At 42.6% G+C, this 18904-nt stretch overlaps 1 protein-coding gene across 6 annotated transcripts in view; it reads left to right on the forward strand.

Annotated features, from left to right (window-relative positions):
* The window catches only part of ZNF462 (zinc finger protein 462), a 180994-nt gene that overhangs the window by 114033 nt on the left and 48057 nt on the right, over positions 1 to 18904 (forward strand). For 5 of the 6 annotated variants that reach the window (XM_048504814.1, XM_048504815.1, XM_048504813.1 and 2 more), the window contains 2 exons: positions 4934 to 5052; positions 14261 to 14452. In XM_048504814.1, the coding sequence (XP_048360771.1) occupies positions 4934 to 5052; positions 14261 to 14452 (311 nt within the window). The remainder of the gene's footprint in view (positions 1 to 4933; positions 5053 to 14260; positions 14453 to 18904) is intronic. The other variant, XM_048504818.1, reaches the window with a different exon arrangement.

Genomic DNA, 18904 nt, shown 5'->3' on the forward strand with positions numbered 1-18904 from the left:
GAGATTCCACACACATACCGAAGAATTCTGGCAACTGGCCTGTGGATACAAGCTACGTTTGAGATACCTTGCCCAATCAGTCTTATCCTTTTGGGGGGATTAGTGTTGTGGGTAGTAGCAGTGGTGACAGAAAATGCCATGAAGTCACAGCCATGTTGTGGCTACCCCATAGGGTTTTCAAGGCAAGAGATGAAGACAAGTGGTTTGCCTTTGCCTATCTTTTCATAGCAACCCTGGACTTCCTTAGCAATCTCCTATCTGAACCAGTACCAGCCCTGTTTACTTTCCAAGATCTGATGAGGTTGGGCTCACCTGGGCCATCCAGGTGAGGGCTTGGTGTGGATACAAGCAGGCAATTGAACCTCTGGTTTTGCTTTTTAAGACTGAGGGAGTTTGCTGTGTGGGACACAAACCAGGTGGGCTTCTAATTATAAGAACATAAGAACAAGCCAGCTGGATCAGACCAGAGTCCATCTAGTCCAGCTCTCTGCTACTCTCAGTGGCCCACCAGGTGCCATTGGGAGCACACAAGCAGGATGTGAAAGCAATGGCCTTCTGTGGCTGTTGCTCCCGATCACCTGGACTGTTAAGGCATTTGCAATCTCAGATCAAAGAGGATAAAGATCTGTCCAAGCCCCTTTTAAAGCTATCCAGGTTATAAGACAGACTGTTTAGGAGTTGGGATTCCCTGCAGGGATCCATCAACCTTAATCACAGCAGCACACACCAAAAAAGTTGTGCACTTCCTTCTGCGCACACATTCAGTCTGAATAGTTTTTTTTACAGTCCTAGCGGTTTGTGTCTTCACAACTTTTAGTGCCCCACCCCCACCCTGCCCCAATCCCTCCTGGCTGCATTCCTAGGAAAAGAATTGGTTTTCTCATCTTTTCCTGATGATAGACATGGAACCACTAGGGGGCTACAATTGCAAGGTGACAGGAATAAGCTTGCATGTGTGTGTTTTTCAGCTTCTGAATCCTAAAAAAATTCCATTTTCAAAAGGTCAGGATTTATTTATTTTTTTGGCTTTAATTCTTAGAAAGAGTTGTTGAATCACTTTTACAATAGCTCATGTATCAGCTGCTTCTCCAGTTAGGGTAGGAAGTGTACAGAAACTGTATCCCTTCCTATTTTAGAAAGGTAATTTCTAATATTTCTAATATTTTAGTGCTTCTTGTTGCAGAATCTTGTTATAGAATTTTCTCTGTTTTTTCTGCAACAAATCGAGGCTATGATCCTGTGTATTGTCTAAACACACTTCCACTAGCTATACATTAATATTTTTACATTTGAAGACGATTTATTTTGGCTTTTCACTTTGCAGTCAGTTGATGACTTATCGCAAAGCAGGGGTCAGTTACTTTCTGCCTTTCAATCTTACACCTTCAGAGCATTTGTTTTCATTTGGTTCTCAGAGACAAGGAAGAGCTAGAAAGCAGAACTTTGATAACTTATGTCTGCCTTTGTTGACAGTTCTGGGAAAACTCCATTGTTTCCAGTTCTAATACTGTGTAATCAAGTCACCTAACAAACTGTGAAGAAAATAAAAATACAAAGAGAAACTTGCAGTAATTTTGCAATGGAAATCTTAGAGGACTTCTGTCTTAAAACATTCCATTGTAATCTGGATCATGTCAGTAGTATGCAAATGAGCAGTTTGAAGATCATATCCACAATAATCCTTTTTCTAAATACAAAATGGTCTAATACGTGTGTGAAAGGGTGGAACATGGAAAATTCCTGTTGCTAGTGACGAATTGTGGCTGTAAGTCAAGGGAGTAGGGCTACTTTATAAATTATTATTATCTCTGAAGGACAGCGATGTTGTACCAGGCCTTTGGTTGAGGCAGTCTACTGGTTCGATCCATTCTAGCCTGCCGGCCTCCCAAACTTTTCCACCTCCTCTTCTCCCCATCCTGACACCTTAGAAGTAGGATCATAGGGTGGGAGGAACTGGAGATTTGATAGGCTTAAAGGTCAATTGTGTTTGACTGGCCCAAGGTCTGCCAGTGAGCTGCTATAGCAAAGTAGGCATTTGAACTTGGGCATCCTAGTCTGAAACTTTAACCACTATGCGATGCTTCTGCAATGAAGCACCTGTGTTCTACAGCACAATACCAGGTATCTGGAAGCAACAACAAGAAATTCCTTGGAAGCATCTTCCTTGGTATGGTCAGAAACAGACTACTGGAGCTTGGCATGAAGAAAGCAAGGCAATTCTGCTCCACTACTTTTTAGAAAGCTACTTTCGCTTGGGTAGCAATAATTTCCCTATGGTTCTCTCAAATCATCAAAGACGGAGGTCCTTTGGCTGGATTGCGATGGGCGATGTCAGGATTTTCAGCCAGTCTTGGAAGGGGTCTCATTGGCCCCTACTTCTTCGACCCGCAGTCTGGGGGTCCCCCTGGACTCTTCTCTTTCTATGGAGGTTCAGATTGCTTTTTTCCATCTTCGCCAGTCCCGGCAGCTGGCCCCTTACCTCTCCCAGGTTGACCTGGCCACGGTGATCCATGCAATGGATACCTCCAGGCTGGACGATTGTAACTTGCTCTACACAGGCCTGCCCTTGCGGCTGATCTGGAAACTGAAGCTTGTCCAGAATGCAGCGGCTCGACTTCTTACAGGTGGTTCCTTTAGAGATCATATTACCCCTGTATTGTGCCTGCACTGGCTCCCGGTGGAATTCCGGATCATCTTCAAAGTGTTGCTATTAACCTTTAAGGCCCTCATACCTACATGACTGTCTTACCCCATATGTCCCAAGCAGACCTCTGTGATCTGCGGAGACTAATTTACTGGTAGTCCCTCACCCCTAAATGATGCAGCTGTCCTCTACCCAGGTCAGGGCTTTTACGGCTCTGGCCCCTGCCTGGTGGAACACTCTTCCATCTGCTGTTAGGGCCCTGTGGGACCTTGGTGAGTTCTGCAGGGCCTGTAAGACTGAGTTGTTCCACCAGGCTTTTGGGGGGCCCGGCCACGGATTGCCTGCCCCCTCTTGATGCCCCCCATTATATTCTTACACCATCTCCGGCATTGCCCTGTATTTTTGATATTTCTGGCATTTCTGTTACCCTCCCGGCCTTTGGATCGGATGCCATCAATCAGTCAATTAATGTGGGTTTTGGATGCTGCTGCTACTGAGATTTAAGGGATTTTAACGTTAATGTTATATATGTTTTTATATTCTGTATTATACTTTGTATCTTTGTATTTTATTTTGCATTGTTGTTATTGTATACCACCCAGAGCCCTTTGAAATCCAATAAATAATAATAACAAACAACAACAACAACAACAATAATAAATATGTATGTATGTATATATTTATTGGATTTTATAGGCCGCCTCACCCTCGAAGGGGGTGTATACTGTTTACAATGTCTGTACCGTTCACAGTTTATAATAACTGATTATGCTCAAGGTGTCTGCTGCAGGGTGGGGGCAAATGTCCATTGCAGCAAGATTTCTTGTACAGACATATTTACTAGAGCCCCGCTTTTACTTTCCATTCTGAGTGTTCCATGTATAATGAGCCAATGAAGTCCCTTTAGAGGGGAATATTATGATAGTGGGTGGCCCTTCTGTCACTGGGTTTGATCACATGAAGAAAATGTGGTCTCAGCCTTTTGCAAATGGATTTGGTCTCCCCATCCCCCTTCATGCTAGAGAGTAGAAATTTCTCAGACATCAGCTGAGCGCTCATTTTGGCTGATAACGTGCTCATTTTCTCAATGAAGTTATTGCATATTTACTCAGAGATTAGCTATGAAAATGTGGATGATTATCTTTCTTCCTCCTGTTGATTGACTGCTGGCCTATTTGGACTGGATGAAGTGGAACTGAAACTTAGAATTGCAAAAGATAGATGCTTTTCAGGAATTTCAAACCACACCTATTCTGTTTTTTTGTGGACAGAGGTTCCTATCTCGTGCTTTGCAGTACAAGTGAGATTTTTGGTCTTGGCACTCATTGTTTATTTTATTTAACACGCATTCGTAAAACAGGTGAGGAAAAATATTCAACGTTGTTCCTAAATCCTTGGGATCAGCTGGCAATGCCAATCTGAACAGAGAGACAACCTTTTAAGCCCTTTTGACTTCAGTGGATGTCAGAGGTTGTGACTCTCTTTAGCATTGCACTATACCTTGTTAATACATGCCGTTTACCCACAATCAGATTTGACCCAGTAGATAACGTATGGTAAAGTTTTGTGATTAGCACCGACGTAAACCTCCTGTGTCACAGCTGTATTCATATTTGCGAACACTTTAAACTTGAGCGTTCCTGCCAACCTGTGGCCTACAGACAGTGGTGGGATCCAAAAATTTTAGTAACAGGTTCCCTCGCCAGCCCCCCGTCAGCAAAGGGGGCAGAGGCGTACCTAGGCAAACCTGAGCCCTGGGCAAAACCTGAGTTGGATGCCGCCCCCAATGGGCAGCCACCCCACCACAACCCCCCAAAATTTTTTTGCACCAGGTCATTTCTAAATCATCATCACATGATAGAAAATGCCCCAACTCACAAATCTGAACACAGCAGTGATGAAACACACAGGTTCTTTTGATAGAGACTGGTGAGAGAAAAGGTATGAAAGGCTGAGAATCCATGAATTGCAGTACCTGAAAGGGATTCACCCAGTTCAGGGAGTTACATTATCAGTCGCAATTGCTACATGGAACCTTCACGTCCAAAGGCAGGATGCCTCTCGGGGAGGCGAGGGCGTGGAGACGGGAAAGCAGACCCAATTAGTAACACAAATAATTAGTAACCCACTCTCGGGAACTGGTGAGAACCTGCTGGACCCCACCTCTGCCTACAGATATCACTGTGTGTCTGTGTTTTCCCCCACTCTCCTGCCAGCAAGTTGTAGCTGAAACTATGATTCACATTTATCCTCCCTTTTCTCCCCTTGTGCTGCTCTTCCCTTCTCAAGTTTGGATCGTCATATGCAGGCTCACCACGGACATCATAAGCCCTTCCGCTGCAAGCTCTGCCCCTTCAAGTCCTCCTATAACAGCCGGCTGAAAACTCATCTCCTCAAAGCACATGCTGGTAAGTCCTGTTCCTCCAATTCATGAATGAAACAGTTCCTGGGGTTTTGCCCCCTCTTCCTGCCTGTCGCTTCAATGAACCAGTCAGCTTGTGATTTTTATTCGTCTATTGTCCTTGTGCATTTTTAGCCTTTTATCTGCTGTTATCAGGATTGGGGTGTGGGCGCGATGCTTGGATATGTGTTGAACGGAGCTCAGCTTGCAACTTGGATAGACGAACAGGGTCATGGTGTAAGGGAGCGGCTTTCAGATTGGCAGAAAGCGGCTAGTGTTGGAAACTGAGCAAACAAGCCAAGTTGGCATTGGGGTGAATGTCAGGAAAAAAGGTGGAAAGTCTAGGCTTGGGGTGCTCCGCTTCATTTGGAAGAAGGCAGATATGTTGAACCTTGTTGTGAGAATTAGTGCTGCACCAAACTTTCATGCTTGTTTGAAATTTGAAAGGTGAAAAGTGTGGTTTCCAGACGTTTCCCAGGCTTCTGATCTTTTTGTATCATTTTCTGTTGTGTTTTGCATCTGTTTGCTGCTGGTCTTTCATTCTGTCGTTGCTTCGTACTGTTTCACAAATTTTAACGGGACTTCTTTCTCTGCTGCCATGCAATCCACAAGTCAGTCCTTGAGTCATGGAAGTGTGAAACTTTTTGCTGGGTTGTGAAAGGTTATATTCATTCAAATTTCACTCTGTGTGGATCTTTGTTGAGAGTAAAGGAAGCCTCGGCTCAGCGCTAGTCAGACTCTATGAACACTCACACCCATCTCATTGAGGGCAGGTGCCCATTCTGAGAGACTGCATCTGTACTCTGATGTATCTCCCAGATCATGGAAGTGTCATGGATGGATGTCTTCAGCAGAGTTTTAACCTTTTAAGGAAGATCTTGGCTTGCACTGTCATCAGTAAATCTGCTACCATAGCCTGGAGGAAGAGCGGTCTAGATCTTTGACACATTTGTCATATGGGAATTTGGGGGTTTATTTTGAAACCAACTACACTGATGGAAATTAGCATACTAGAGAGGGGTCTTGGCTGCATAAAAGCTGCCATAATAGTATTGAATTCCATTTGTGTACCAGATTGTAAAATCATCAGGAAGTGTCATACAGTAAATTCCTTATTTTAATTTCTCCCCAGGTTTTTGTCGATGTCACTGAGTCACGTGAGAATGTTGTCACCATTCCTAATGGTTTCCATGTTGAGTCCTTTTCTTACAATTTTCAGTGGCGTTTGTGCTGTTTCCCCATTGTGATTTCATCTCAAGGCAACAATTTTTCCAAATTATTGGAGGTCAGATTATTCTTAATATGGTATACGGAAATCGCCCAATATTGTCCTCCTCCCCCAGTGCAGAAATGCTAACATTTCTACAACCTTTGATTTGATGTTAGAAAATGGGTGGGTCGCTTGTAACCAATTAACACATATCTGGCTGCAGTTTTCAAATTTTTAGTTTTTATTATTTTTTCCAACTAAGTACATTTTACTTCTAATTGCTGTATGATTTTCATTATGGTAACGTTACGGTTTGGTGCATTGAACTAAACCGCTTTCTGACTTAACTGTTCCTTCATTCAAATCATGTTCATGAAACTATAAATCAGAGCTGCTAGTATTTTTTTACCTGGATAGATAGAAATTCATAAAAATAATGAGTTGCAGAGGGGTTTGACAGAGGTTATTCTCTCTTTCACGTAACACTAGTGCTTGTGATAGTCAAACAAAATTAATCGATTGATTGATTGATTGATTGATTGATTGATTGATTGATTGATTGATTGATTGATTGATTGATTGATTGATTGATATCCTGCTTTTCAGGAAGTGCCATTTCCCACAATGCCTAATTAAACTATAGTTTCTTTTTGCACAAGATATGAGTTGGCCACTAGTGTAGACGACTTGTTCAAAGTGTTGGACAAATGGTTGTGGTGGGTTTTCCGGACTGTGTGGCTGTGGTCTGGTAGATCTTGTTCCTAACATTTCACCTGCATCTGTGGCTGGCATCTTCAGAGGTGTATGACAGAGAAAAGTCTGTTACACACAGTGTCTAGTAACAGACTTCTCTCTGTGATACACCCAGTGGTGGGATCCAAAAATTTTACTAACAGGTTCCCATGGTGAATTGTAAGCGCCAATGGTGAGGCCCAGGAGCATGTGAGGAGGCATGGCAGACATTCAGAGGGTGAGACTGTAGCAAGGGGCGCAGCCGCTTCATGTGATCCTAGACAGAAAGCAGATACATGCAGAGCATGAGCTGCCATGCACACCGGTGCACCTCCTGCTAGACTGCTTCAAGTTCTGCGCGCTACTGCTGAGAGGAGGGGCGTAACTAAGGCAAAAATCACGGGGCAAAATCACCAATTAGTAACCCCCTCTCGGCACCCACAAATAATTAGTAACCTACTCTTGGGAACCTGTGAGAACCTGCTGGATCCCACCTTGGATACACCTCTGAAGATGCCAGCCACAGATGCAGGTGAAATGTTAGGAACAAGATCTACCAAACCAGGGCCACACAGCCCGGAAAACCCACCAGTTGAATCCGGCCGTGAAAGCCTTCGACAATATGTAGGACAAATGTATGGAGGATACATATTTATCAATTAGCTATGATAATTAAATGAAACCACCTTCTTGAGAGGAAATTAACCTCTGATAGTCATGTGCTGGGTATAAACACAGAGGAGAACTTCATGCCCTGTTTGTGAAATTCCCATGAGTATTGATTAACCAGTGAAGGAAACAGGATGTCGGTGTCTAACAAGACTCTTATTCCATTATGAGGCAAGGCTTGCTATATGATATACTTTGGCTATTTACTAGTAATTTCATTTGAGTTTGTATTGTGTCCACATTGAGCATTGTCGTTTTTCTTTTGTAAAGAAAAGTCAGGAATAAATTGGATTTTCAAAACATCATGAGATGTCGCCACTCCCTTTTTGACTAATTTAATAATGTTTACCACAAACGTGTTATACAGCTAACGTTTCTGTATTATTGAGTCAATTTGTTATCAACCAGCAAAATGTTCTCAATTATTTTATGCAATATTGTACTTTTTCCCCTGATTTGTTCCTGTGAGATAAAAAGGGATATTTGTGTGTGAGTCTGGAGAAAAAAATGTACGCTAGACCCAAAAATTGTGTGTTGTAGTAGATTGGCACAGAAGTCTTGTCTGTAGCACTATTCTAGAAAATGAAAACATATATAAGCTCATATCCTATGCATATGAAATACAGTTTAACATCCAGTTGTGGCAATAGGATTCCTCTTGTGTATCTCAGTACATAACTTGCCTGCGCACATTGAACGTATTGTATAACTGATGCAGTATAATCCTGAATCTACGGCATAGGTGTAGGAGGGATAGAATGGACCCTCTTTATTATCATAGGTGACACTTGTGTTACTAGTGATTATGAGTGATGTGAGCTGGAGGAGGGGGCAATGGAATCTGATCCCTGCTGTCCCTTGATTAAGTACACTTTCATGTTCGTATTGTTGTCTTACTGCTATCTATTTCAGCACTAGAAAAGAGGCCACAGTGGGCTTTCACAGCATCCTTTTGTGGCCTCAAAACCTTCTGAGGTAAAACTATCTTTGTAGGGATGCCTAGCCTTTTCCTGTTGGCTCTATTGTGTTTAGATTAGTTCTGCTGAGTTCTGCCATTATTGATGTGATTGATTAAATCAGCTATGACCCAGAGGTGGGATCCAACCAGTTCTCACCACTTCTCTAGAAGTGGTTACTAATTTTTTCTGAGTGCCGAGAAGGGGTTACTAAAGCAACCTCCCTGCCCAATAGGGACTGGAGGCGCGCGTGTGCGGTGGCGCCACTGTTTGAATCCCACCACCATCGGAACCTGTTATTAAAATTTTTGGATCCCACCACTGCTATGACCACTGTTGTCTTGAGAGGAAGGTGGTCGTATTTGCTATACGTATAAGTACAGTCCTGAGCAGCCTTAGACTACTCTAAGGCCCATTGGCTTAAATAGGCTTAGAGGAGGTATCTCTGCTTAGGATCACACTGTGTTAGTCAAGTATGCTGAGCTAAGCTAGTTGAACTGTGCTCACAAACTGCTCTGTCGGTGTGCTTTCGCTCTTCCGCAGTGAATAGTGTTGCATCTCTCAGTCTGCCTTTTCGGTTAATTTCTCTGCATCTATCTGTGACCAAACATTTGGTAGCGTTGGTATTTACCACTTTGAGTTTTGGTTGTTATTTTTATAAATACTTTCCTTGATACTCTTGTCTGATTATTAGTGGGGGGAAATCTTGGTTCTCACAAGGTCGGCTTGTAAGACTGGGCCTGAAAAAATTCTCAGCTTTAGGCTATTGCTGAAACTTGTCACTAGGGTAGACTAATTCTCCCTTGAAAACAAAGTACCTCTCTGACCTGTTTCCTTTATTTGTGCAATCAAGGTCTGCCTTCTCCCAAAACCCAACTGAGACAAAAGCCTCATTCCATTTTAAGTTGGCTTTGAGGAAATGTTTTGAAAGTAGCTCTTCCAGGCTTGCAAGATAACTAGCTACCTGTGTGGAGTAAGATTTGCCTCTAGGTAACCAGGTGAGCAACTGTTTTGTAAATGGGAAGTCAGATTCTCCTCCTGTGGCTGCTGCTTCAGAGACCGCTGGGCCACTAACATTGTTTTTGTGTAGGCAGGCAGAATAGCAGCTTTGTGATTTTAATTTTAAGGTTATTGTAAGATTCTTATCTGAATGGGTTTTATGACAACCTGTGGCCCTATAGGTCATAAAACACACATACAAAATAAAAACATCAGACATGCTTGTTCAAATCATGAATGTTCTGTGTGTGTGTGTGTGTGTGTGTGTGTGTGTGTGTGTGTGTGTGTGTGTGTGTGTGTGTGTGTGTGTGTGTGTGTGTGTGTGTGTGTGTGTGTGTGTGTGTGTGTGTGTGTGTGTAAAATCAAACTATTAGTTTTAGGCATGTCACTGTGTTTCTCCAGTCAAATTTGATGATAGTTCACCACACTGATATCCTGTGTCTTGTATCCAGAATTCTGTTCCAATCTCACAATACAGTCCTACACGGAGTCACATTCTTCTAAGTTCAACATCAACAACCTTTATTGGCATAACAGTGCATTTAAGTCAACAATAGGTTCATTCAGGCCAGACAAAGGAGGAGAAAGAAAAAAGAAATAACAAGAAAAATAAAAAAGGAAGGAGAAGAAGGAGATGTTAGTCAAGTTTACTCTTAGGACTCTGAATTATAAATAAGTCAAGAAATTTGGCGACTGAATCAGTTACATCACTGCTGGTATTATCTAATAAGAAGACGATCTTCTGCGAATTGGAAGCATTCTCTTTTTTAGCTAACAATGGTGATAGCAGTTTTGTTCTAAGTGCAGTATGAAGGGGGCAGTAGAGTAAGATATGTACTATGGAATCCACAATTCTTCTAAATTCATCGAAGCCAGTGTGTTTAGAAGGGTGAAACTCTAGATAGGATTGCACTGTGATTACACCTCTTCCTTTTTAAGGAAAGGATATATTACTTCTCTTTCATGTGTTAACCTGAAGGACACCATCAACTATTGTGAACATCCTACTTTGAGCTTTGGTGTTTATCCTTTCTATATTAACCAAACTGAACTGTATTGTTTTAGGACAAAAAAAAAATAGATAAACTTGCTATTTGCCTGTCATGGATACACTCCTGTCTGCTCCACTTTTGTTTTGTTTAAGAAAAACATTATTGTTCTTTTGTTGTGATGATTCCAGAACACAACTAAATGAGGTTCTGGTCTCCTGGGATTGAAAGATTGGCTGCAGGCCTTGGCTTGACCATGCTCTTCTCCTGTTCCCCCGTGAAGAAACGAGTAACCATTCACTTACGCCAGGGGTGGGCAACTCATGGGGCTCCAGATGTCCATGGAATACAATTTCCATCAGCCCCTGTCATGGACATCTGGAGCCCCATGAGTTGCCCACCCCGACTTACACATTTCTTTGGATGTGTGATCTATCTGGCTCCATGGAATATTCTTCTGTCAAGTTTTAGTCCAAAGGGTTGGTTGCTCATGCCTCGCCACAGTGGAGAGGAATGTAGGAGGATGATAAATTCTGTGGTTGAAGGAGCGTACAGTTCTTGAGGCGGAGGGTGCAGGTGGTGTTATCTGAACAGGGTTAAAAATTTACAAATCCTCCAAATTGCTGTGAACATCTTCAGTATAAAAAATTTATATTTTTCTTAATGCTAGCTTTGCCCAGCAGCAGTCAACAATAGTGATGTCACACGGGATAAGACAGCACTTCTTGTTTTTTTCAGCAAGGTGCTGTTTATTTAAGCAGCATTTCATGACTTGGACTCTTTTGCTTTTATGGTATGACGGCCTTCCCATAAACTTCTAAAGCGCCTACTTTTTTGGGGGGCTTGGACCTAAAATCTTTGTAATGCCCTGCCTTCTTCCTTTAGCCTTGGACGCCACCTTGGAATCCCACATAAAGAAAGGAAATGCCCGCGTGGCATGGGTTCTGTGGAAACAGTATCTCATATGCTGTTGGATTGTCCCTTTTATGAGATAGGTAGGAAGAAGCGCATAATCCCCTTCCTGCATGGAAGTGAAGGCATTACAGATAAACAGAAGGTTATATATCTTTTAAACAGCCACAACTACGAGCTGTTGGAAGCGGTGGCTAAATTTTTAAATGGTGTTATTTTAACTCGTCAGAAATTGTAAAGTTGTAAAGGCTGTTATTATCTTGCTAAGCTAATCTTAAACAATCTATATGCCATTAAAGGTATTCGAAATCGAAATCGAATCGACCTAAAATCTTTAATTGCTTGCCTTTCTTCTGCCTCTGGCTTCTGTAGCAGAGAGAGACAGCGTGGTGTAGTAGTTAAGAGCAGGTGGATTCTAATCTGGAGAACCAGGTTTGATTCCCCACTCCTTCACCTGAGTGGCAGAGGCTTATCTGGTGAACCAGACGAGTTTCCGGACTCCTACATTCCTGCTGGGCAACCTTGGGCTAGTCCAGGGGTCTGCAACCTGTGGCTCTCCAGATGTTCATGGACTACAGTTCCCATCAGCCCTTGCCAGCATGGTCCATGAACATCTGGAGAGCCACAGGTTGCAGACCCCTGGGCTAGTCACAGTTCTTTGGAACTCTCTCAGCCCCACCTACCTCACAAGGTGTCTGTTGTGGGGACAGAAAGGGAAAGGAGCTTGTAAGCCACCTTGAGTCTCCTTACAGGAGAAAAAGGTGGGATATAAATCCAAACTCCACCTCCTCCTCCTCCTCCTCCTCCTCCTCTTCGTCTGGCTTTGTAACCTTCACGGAATTTTCAGTCCCCTCTTTACAGTTGACACAAGTTCTGGTTATGCCACAAATAATTCATAGTCCCATGTTTCCTGTTTCATGTCTGTATATGCCAAGGATTAGAAGTCTAGGAGGTAGTTTTGTGTGAGGGAAAATGGCCCTTTACACAACAATGATATTGATGACTTTGATTGCAAAAGGAGCTTCCAAAAGAAATTATGCTGGGAGGGCCGGGGAGGAGGGAATTGTGTGTGAAATTCCTGGTTAGCTGTTTGTAGCCTTATCTCAAGCTTCGTCTTCAAAGTCTCTTTCCAATTTCTGCTATTGATTTATGTATATCCACAGCTCTCCTTGGTTTCATGAAAACACACATGGGCTCTCTACTCCTCTGTTAAGTTTTAGAGAGAGGGCTGATGAGTAGCTTAATCGAGGGTCTCATTACACAGTGCTCTTGGTTCCTGTCAACTTGTGTCTCTTTTACGCCACTGTAAGATAGTTGGAGAGAATGGGGGAGTCACGCCACCCTCCCATTAAAAGGCTGGGAGGCTGTTCTCCTTGATGCTGCTGATAGATAAAGAAATGCGTTGCCCTGCTGGAGCCGAAAGAGCGATACGTCAAAGGAACAGGATTTTTGTTTTACATTTTTAGCATCCATCCGGATACTTTGCACGTTTAAAAGTGCTGTTCGTTTCATGGAAGATGATGTTTCAAGCCCTGAATGGAGGATCTCTGACAAGCATAGCAACAAGTCCCCTCAGTGTCTCTGATTACCATATAATTCACTGGTAATTGGAGGGTAGTTAAAATAACTGCACCACCGACTGCCTACCATTCAGTTAAATATAACAAAAGTCCAGTGGTGTCTTAAAGACGGAAAGCATTTCTTTCAATATTAGCCCTTCAGGTCCCACTAGACTTTTACTTTGGTATAACAATTCCTACATGACTACCCCTCTGCAAATAATATTCAGTTGCAGGCCAACACAAGTTGGTTGCATTCACTGTTAATCCCTCCTTCGGTTGTTACAAACAGCAAGCCAGACACAGTCCCAAGAGTAGTCACTCAGTTACAAAGGGTAAAGCAGAAACCAGGATTATGTCACATGTAATGAGACCCTCATTCTGTTTTATCACCTTAAAACGCCAGTGTTTCATAGGAGTATCTGCAGTTCCTCTACCCTGGCCTCACGCCCAGAATCACAGTTGTGCAGGGGTCATACTGCTGGCCACGTTAATGAGTGCCATTATTCACTGAACTGTTTCACACGGGCAGCGTGCTGGCGGTAGCCACTTCACCCCTTGGCAGCTCCCTAATTATATCACGTGCCTGCTCAGGTAACTGCTGACATGGGCTGAAGAAAATGGACGCCACCATCATGGTGGCAGCTGTATACGTTGGCCCAGAGGACAATAGAAATGGGTTGGTTTAAACCAGTGGTTCTCAACCTTCCTGATGCTGTGACCCTTTTAATACAGTTCCTCATGTTGTGGCGATCCCCAACCAGTGATGGGATTCAAATAATTTAACAACCGGTTCCGGTGGTGGGATTCAAATAATTTAACAACTGGTTGAATACAAGCACCATGTTAACAAACGGTTCTGCCGAAGTGGTGCGAACCGGCTGAATCCCACCACTGCCCCCAACCCTAACATTTATCCATTTTACAGATGGAGAACGCTGATGCAGAGAGTCTTAGGCGGCCCCTGTGAAAGGGTCATTCGACCCCCAAAGGGGTCCCGACCCCCAGGTTGAGAACCACTGGTTTAAACCACCTTACTGTCCCTTTAAGATCGCACAGAGAAAGAAGCCCACGGGATGCTGAGTTCGAGAAAGATTTTTTCCACCTTCTCCATCCCCTGCCCCCTTTTCCTATTTTTTTTCCTCTCTGCTTGTGAGCTGATGGCTTCCCTGTTATTTCGCTCACCCAGGTGAACATGCCTACAAATGCTCCTCCTGCTCATTTTCCACCATGACAATCAGCCAGCTGAAAGAGCACTCCCTGAAAATGCATGGGAAGGCACTGACACTACCAAGACCGCGCACTGTCAGCCTTGTAACCTCGCATGCGCAACATGCCTCCAAGAACCACACCACTGCTGAAGAAGGGGAAGACTCTAATGGTAAGAGGCCCTTCCAAAGAAAAGATGTAGAGCACAGGTGTCAAACTCGCGGTCCTCCAGATGTTATGGACTACAGTTACCATCCCCTGCCAGCATCAGGCTGGCAGGGGATGATGGGGACTGTAGTCCATAACATCTGGAGGGCTGCAAGTTGGAAACCTATGATGTGGAGAGAAAGATCAAAAATGGTATCTTTTGAATTGAAAAAGGAACCACCTGATCAAGAAGTAGCTTTTGCATTTTGTGGGGAAACAACCCTACAGCTAGGATCCTAAGTTGCTGTTCTGTCAGCCCAACAGTATCTCCTATGATGGAATGGTTTTTCCATCTCTGGAGTACAAGAGGAAGACTGGTTGTGGTGGGTTTTCCGGGCTGCGTGGCCATGGTCTGGTGGATCTTGTTCCTAACGTTTCACCTGCATCTGTGGCTGGCGTCTTCAGAGGTGTATTGCAGGGTGTATCGTCTGTTACACAGAGGTGTATCATCTGTTACACACTTTGTCTAGTAACAGACTTCTCTCTGTGATACACCTCTGAAGATGCCAGCCACAGAGGCAGGCGAAACGTTAGAAGCAAGATCCACCAGATCACGGTCACACAACCCCGAAAACCCACCACAACCAGTTGAATCTGGCCATGAAAGCCTTCGACAATACTAGAGGAAGATTTTTGTCTATTCCCATCCCCACTACAGACTTTCAATATTGCAGTCCGCATTGTTCTTTTCAGTCCACTGATCTATGGAAACACAATTGAGGGGCGGCGGGGGGGGGGGGACTATAGACATTTTAAGATGTTATGAGAGCTAAACAATAAGAAATCAGAAAGTTTGTGGGTTATTTGTATAACGTGATCAGTAATTGTGCCGTAGAAAAAACCCACAGACTTTCTGATAACAGAATATGGGACAGAACAGATTGTGGTTGGGATCTTGTTGGTCAGATAAGATATAACAAATAATCTTTCACAACAGTCTACTATTTGTAACCTTCTTATGACCTGATAGGCACCTAATGTTCTTTTCTTAACATATTAGCTTAGATTCTACCCTTCTGGCACCCACAAAAGTAAGGAAATGGGGTGGGGAACCAATTTACATTTGGGCTGGACTTTCTGAAGGATCCAGAAAGCTGAATACAGAAGTTAGACTTTTGTTCCACCTCTCCTTCATGCATATACATTCTTCCTGTCTTTCTCATTAAAGATGCTTCAGTATCCAACCCAAACGACATCAGATCACTGTGTCACAAGGGAATTCTGTCTGATACGCTACTCATTCCGTTGTGTGCCATTGGGGATAACCCTGAACTAAAACTTGACAAAATGAGCAAAACTTCTGAGATTTCTTGTTCTAATGAAATTTGAGGGGCGGGGGGGGAACCCCAGATCCCAGAAGCTAAGCAGTGTCAGCCCTGGCTAATATTTGGATGGGAGACCTCCAAACAATGCAGGGTCGTGACACAGGGGCAAACAATGGCAAACCACCTCTAAACGTCTCTTGCCTCAAAACCCCCAGAAGGGGTCACCATAAGTCAGATGTGATTTGGCAGCAAACAAAACAAAGCACACTTCTTATTGTGGTTTAGCAGAGTTGCACATGTTTCAGTATAAATGCTGCACGATAGATAGGGCAGTTTTTATAGGCTCTGGCAGGGACACAGTTTTTAACCTCTGCTGGCCATTCACACTAAGGGCCATTTCATGTGTTAATGGCCAGCAAACCCACATTTGCGATAGCCCGTTGCAGCTCACTGATAAGTGTGCTTTGATGACATGTTGTTACGCTCACCGTTTCCATTTTTAAACGTGTTGTTTCAAAAACACTTATAGGGAGGCAGCGTGGAGAGGCATTTCCTCCCTCCCCCTTAAAAAAACAGTATTATCTTGATAATAACTGTCTAATAGGCAACCAACTCATGGATTATTATCAAGATATCTCAGCCAACTTCAGAAATAGGATGCGTTGCAAATATGCAGTCACCCTTTACTAATAAGTTTATTAATCAAATTATTTTTGACAATTATGGAAGTGACTTACTAAGGAGAGTGTCAGAGTACAGGTGTTGAAATAATCAAATTGACATCCTTGCTATAATTTGATAGAAGAAGGAACCTTTCCAGTAATTTTTTTCAACTTTACAGTGCTGGGCACAGACTTCATTAATTTCATCTAAGGGTGTCTCTTTACTTGTTTTTAAATTACACAGCTGCTGGTGAATCGTAAGGGGTAGATAAGAGATTGTTTGAAAGTGAACAGGAAACAGAGTTTACCTGTAAGATGAGCTTGTGTATCCAGCTGAGGGGAGTATGTGGTGTGACATTTGTACAATGCACAGTTAGGAGTATCTCTGTTGGTTTAGTTTGTACAAGCAGACTTTATTCAAGAGGAAGCTATGGTCTAGCTAATTTGCTTATATGATATATAATTGGATCAGCATGGTGAGCAATGGTGAAGATAGCACAAACCAGACTAGCAGAGCAATCCAGAACAGAGTTATTCCAGTCTATTGACTTCAATGGGCTCAGACTAGAGTAACTCTGTTCTGGATTGCACTGTAGGTCTCTTTCCATGGGTACGGATTTGTGTAGCTGAAACATAGTGTCACTAAATATTAGTGAATATTGACAATCTAGGGGGTTGTATTGTATATGCTACACCTACTCAGTCAGGGCCCATATGGCAGGGAAGAATGGGGCTGGACTTATTAAGGTTTCTGGATCTCCTTCCTTCCATAATGCACTTCAAGATCCTTACAACAATAACATAGAAAACACTCCATAATAAAACTAAGTCGTCTTGCATCTGATCCAACTAGGGTGCCACATTGAGATATAGTGGCCTTCCCAGTTGTTCTCAGAGCTACCACTCAGTGGTGGCGAACCTATGGCACTCCAGATGTTCATGGACTACAATTCCCATCAGCCCCTGCCAGCATGGCCAATAAGGGTTAGTCTTTTGTACACAGACTGGCAGTGGCTTTCCAAGGCCTCAGGGTGAGACCTTTCCCATAACCTCCTATCTAATCCTTATTACTGGAGATGCAAGGTTTTGAACCTGGGACCTTCTGCAAGCCAATCTGTTATGGTATCCCTGAGCCCCCGCCCCTCCCATCAGCTAAAGATTGGGGATGGGGGGGGGGTGACATCTTAAAGACCATCCCACAATATGTCATTTATTGTGATATATTATCTATAAATTAGTGCCTGTTCCCTCAGTCTACGAGGTGCTAACACTAAAGATAAACACTTCATGCAGGTGATAAAGTAGGCTATAATCCACAATAGTTCCTACAACAACAAATGTATTAGTTTTTGAGGTGCCTAGGATACTTCGCGTGGCATGACTGAATAGGCTATCTTATTTTAAAATGTGAAGATCTGTGATGCCTTTTTAAATAGATCAAGTGATACCTGTTAAAAATAAATAGATCAGTGATACCTATTGAAAATAAAACAGTAAAAATATTTTCGCTTCAATATGTTAGTTCTTATAGTTACTTTGCTCTGCTGATTACCATATTTTAAATCTTCTTTTGTAGTTTGATGGAATTTATTTCACTGTAAGAATTTTATCGCTGAAATTCGGTGGCATAGCCTTGAAGCTATCTTAACAGATTGGATCTTGTGTAGCACGATTTTAATTTTTATAGCAGATATATAAACTATCTTTTTAACAAGTTAAGATTATTTTAAAATGTATCTGTATTAACCATTTATTATATTAATCTTTTGAGGTTGTTGATTTGTGTTTGCCCATACTCATGTGGTAGTTTCCTCAATCTGTGTATTGGGTGGTCAGGTTGGGAAAGTCTCACAAGCTGTTTTTTTTTTTTTAAGTTTCTGTTCCACAAACTTTGACCATTCAGGTTCATACTTTAATCCATTTGGGAATGTTTGGGGAAAAGTTGTCAAAAGGCTTCTTAATACTTCCTTTATTTGATTTATGACTCATAAATTCCTGGGAGACACAGTATGCTGACACTGTATCGTCTTGACCTGCTTGTAGGACCAACGCAGCAACTATGTTCTAATTGATAGTTTCTTATATAATAGTTAACTTCAGGACAAACGATGTGGTGACAAGCATCCAGATTATTCCTCGTCTCCCTGTGTAATTCAGAATTTTCACATATTTAAGTTATGAATTGCAAAATCCCAGTTTGCCTAAATAATTTCATACCAGTTGAAATTCATATGAGGAATCTTAACGAATCTTAACGAAATCTTACGAAATCTTACGAATCTTAACGAAATCTTAACGAAATCTTATGAATCTTAACGAATCTTAACGAAAAGGCCTATGCTTAACTCAACATGTCAGCACTACGAGAATGACCTGTGGTTTTGAAAACATTGAGTTTCTTAAACTTGTATTCCTGTTTTTTTTTGGGGAAGGGGGGGGGTTGTTTTGCAACAGGCTGGTTTTCTGGCATGAATCTATTATAAATCATCT

The sequence above is a fragment of the Sphaerodactylus townsendi genome, linkage group LG07, assembly GCF_021028975.2.
Source record: "Sphaerodactylus townsendi isolate TG3544 linkage group LG07, MPM_Stown_v2.3, whole genome shotgun sequence".
Taxonomy (NCBI): domain Eukaryota; kingdom Metazoa; phylum Chordata; class Lepidosauria; order Squamata; family Sphaerodactylidae; genus Sphaerodactylus; species Sphaerodactylus townsendi.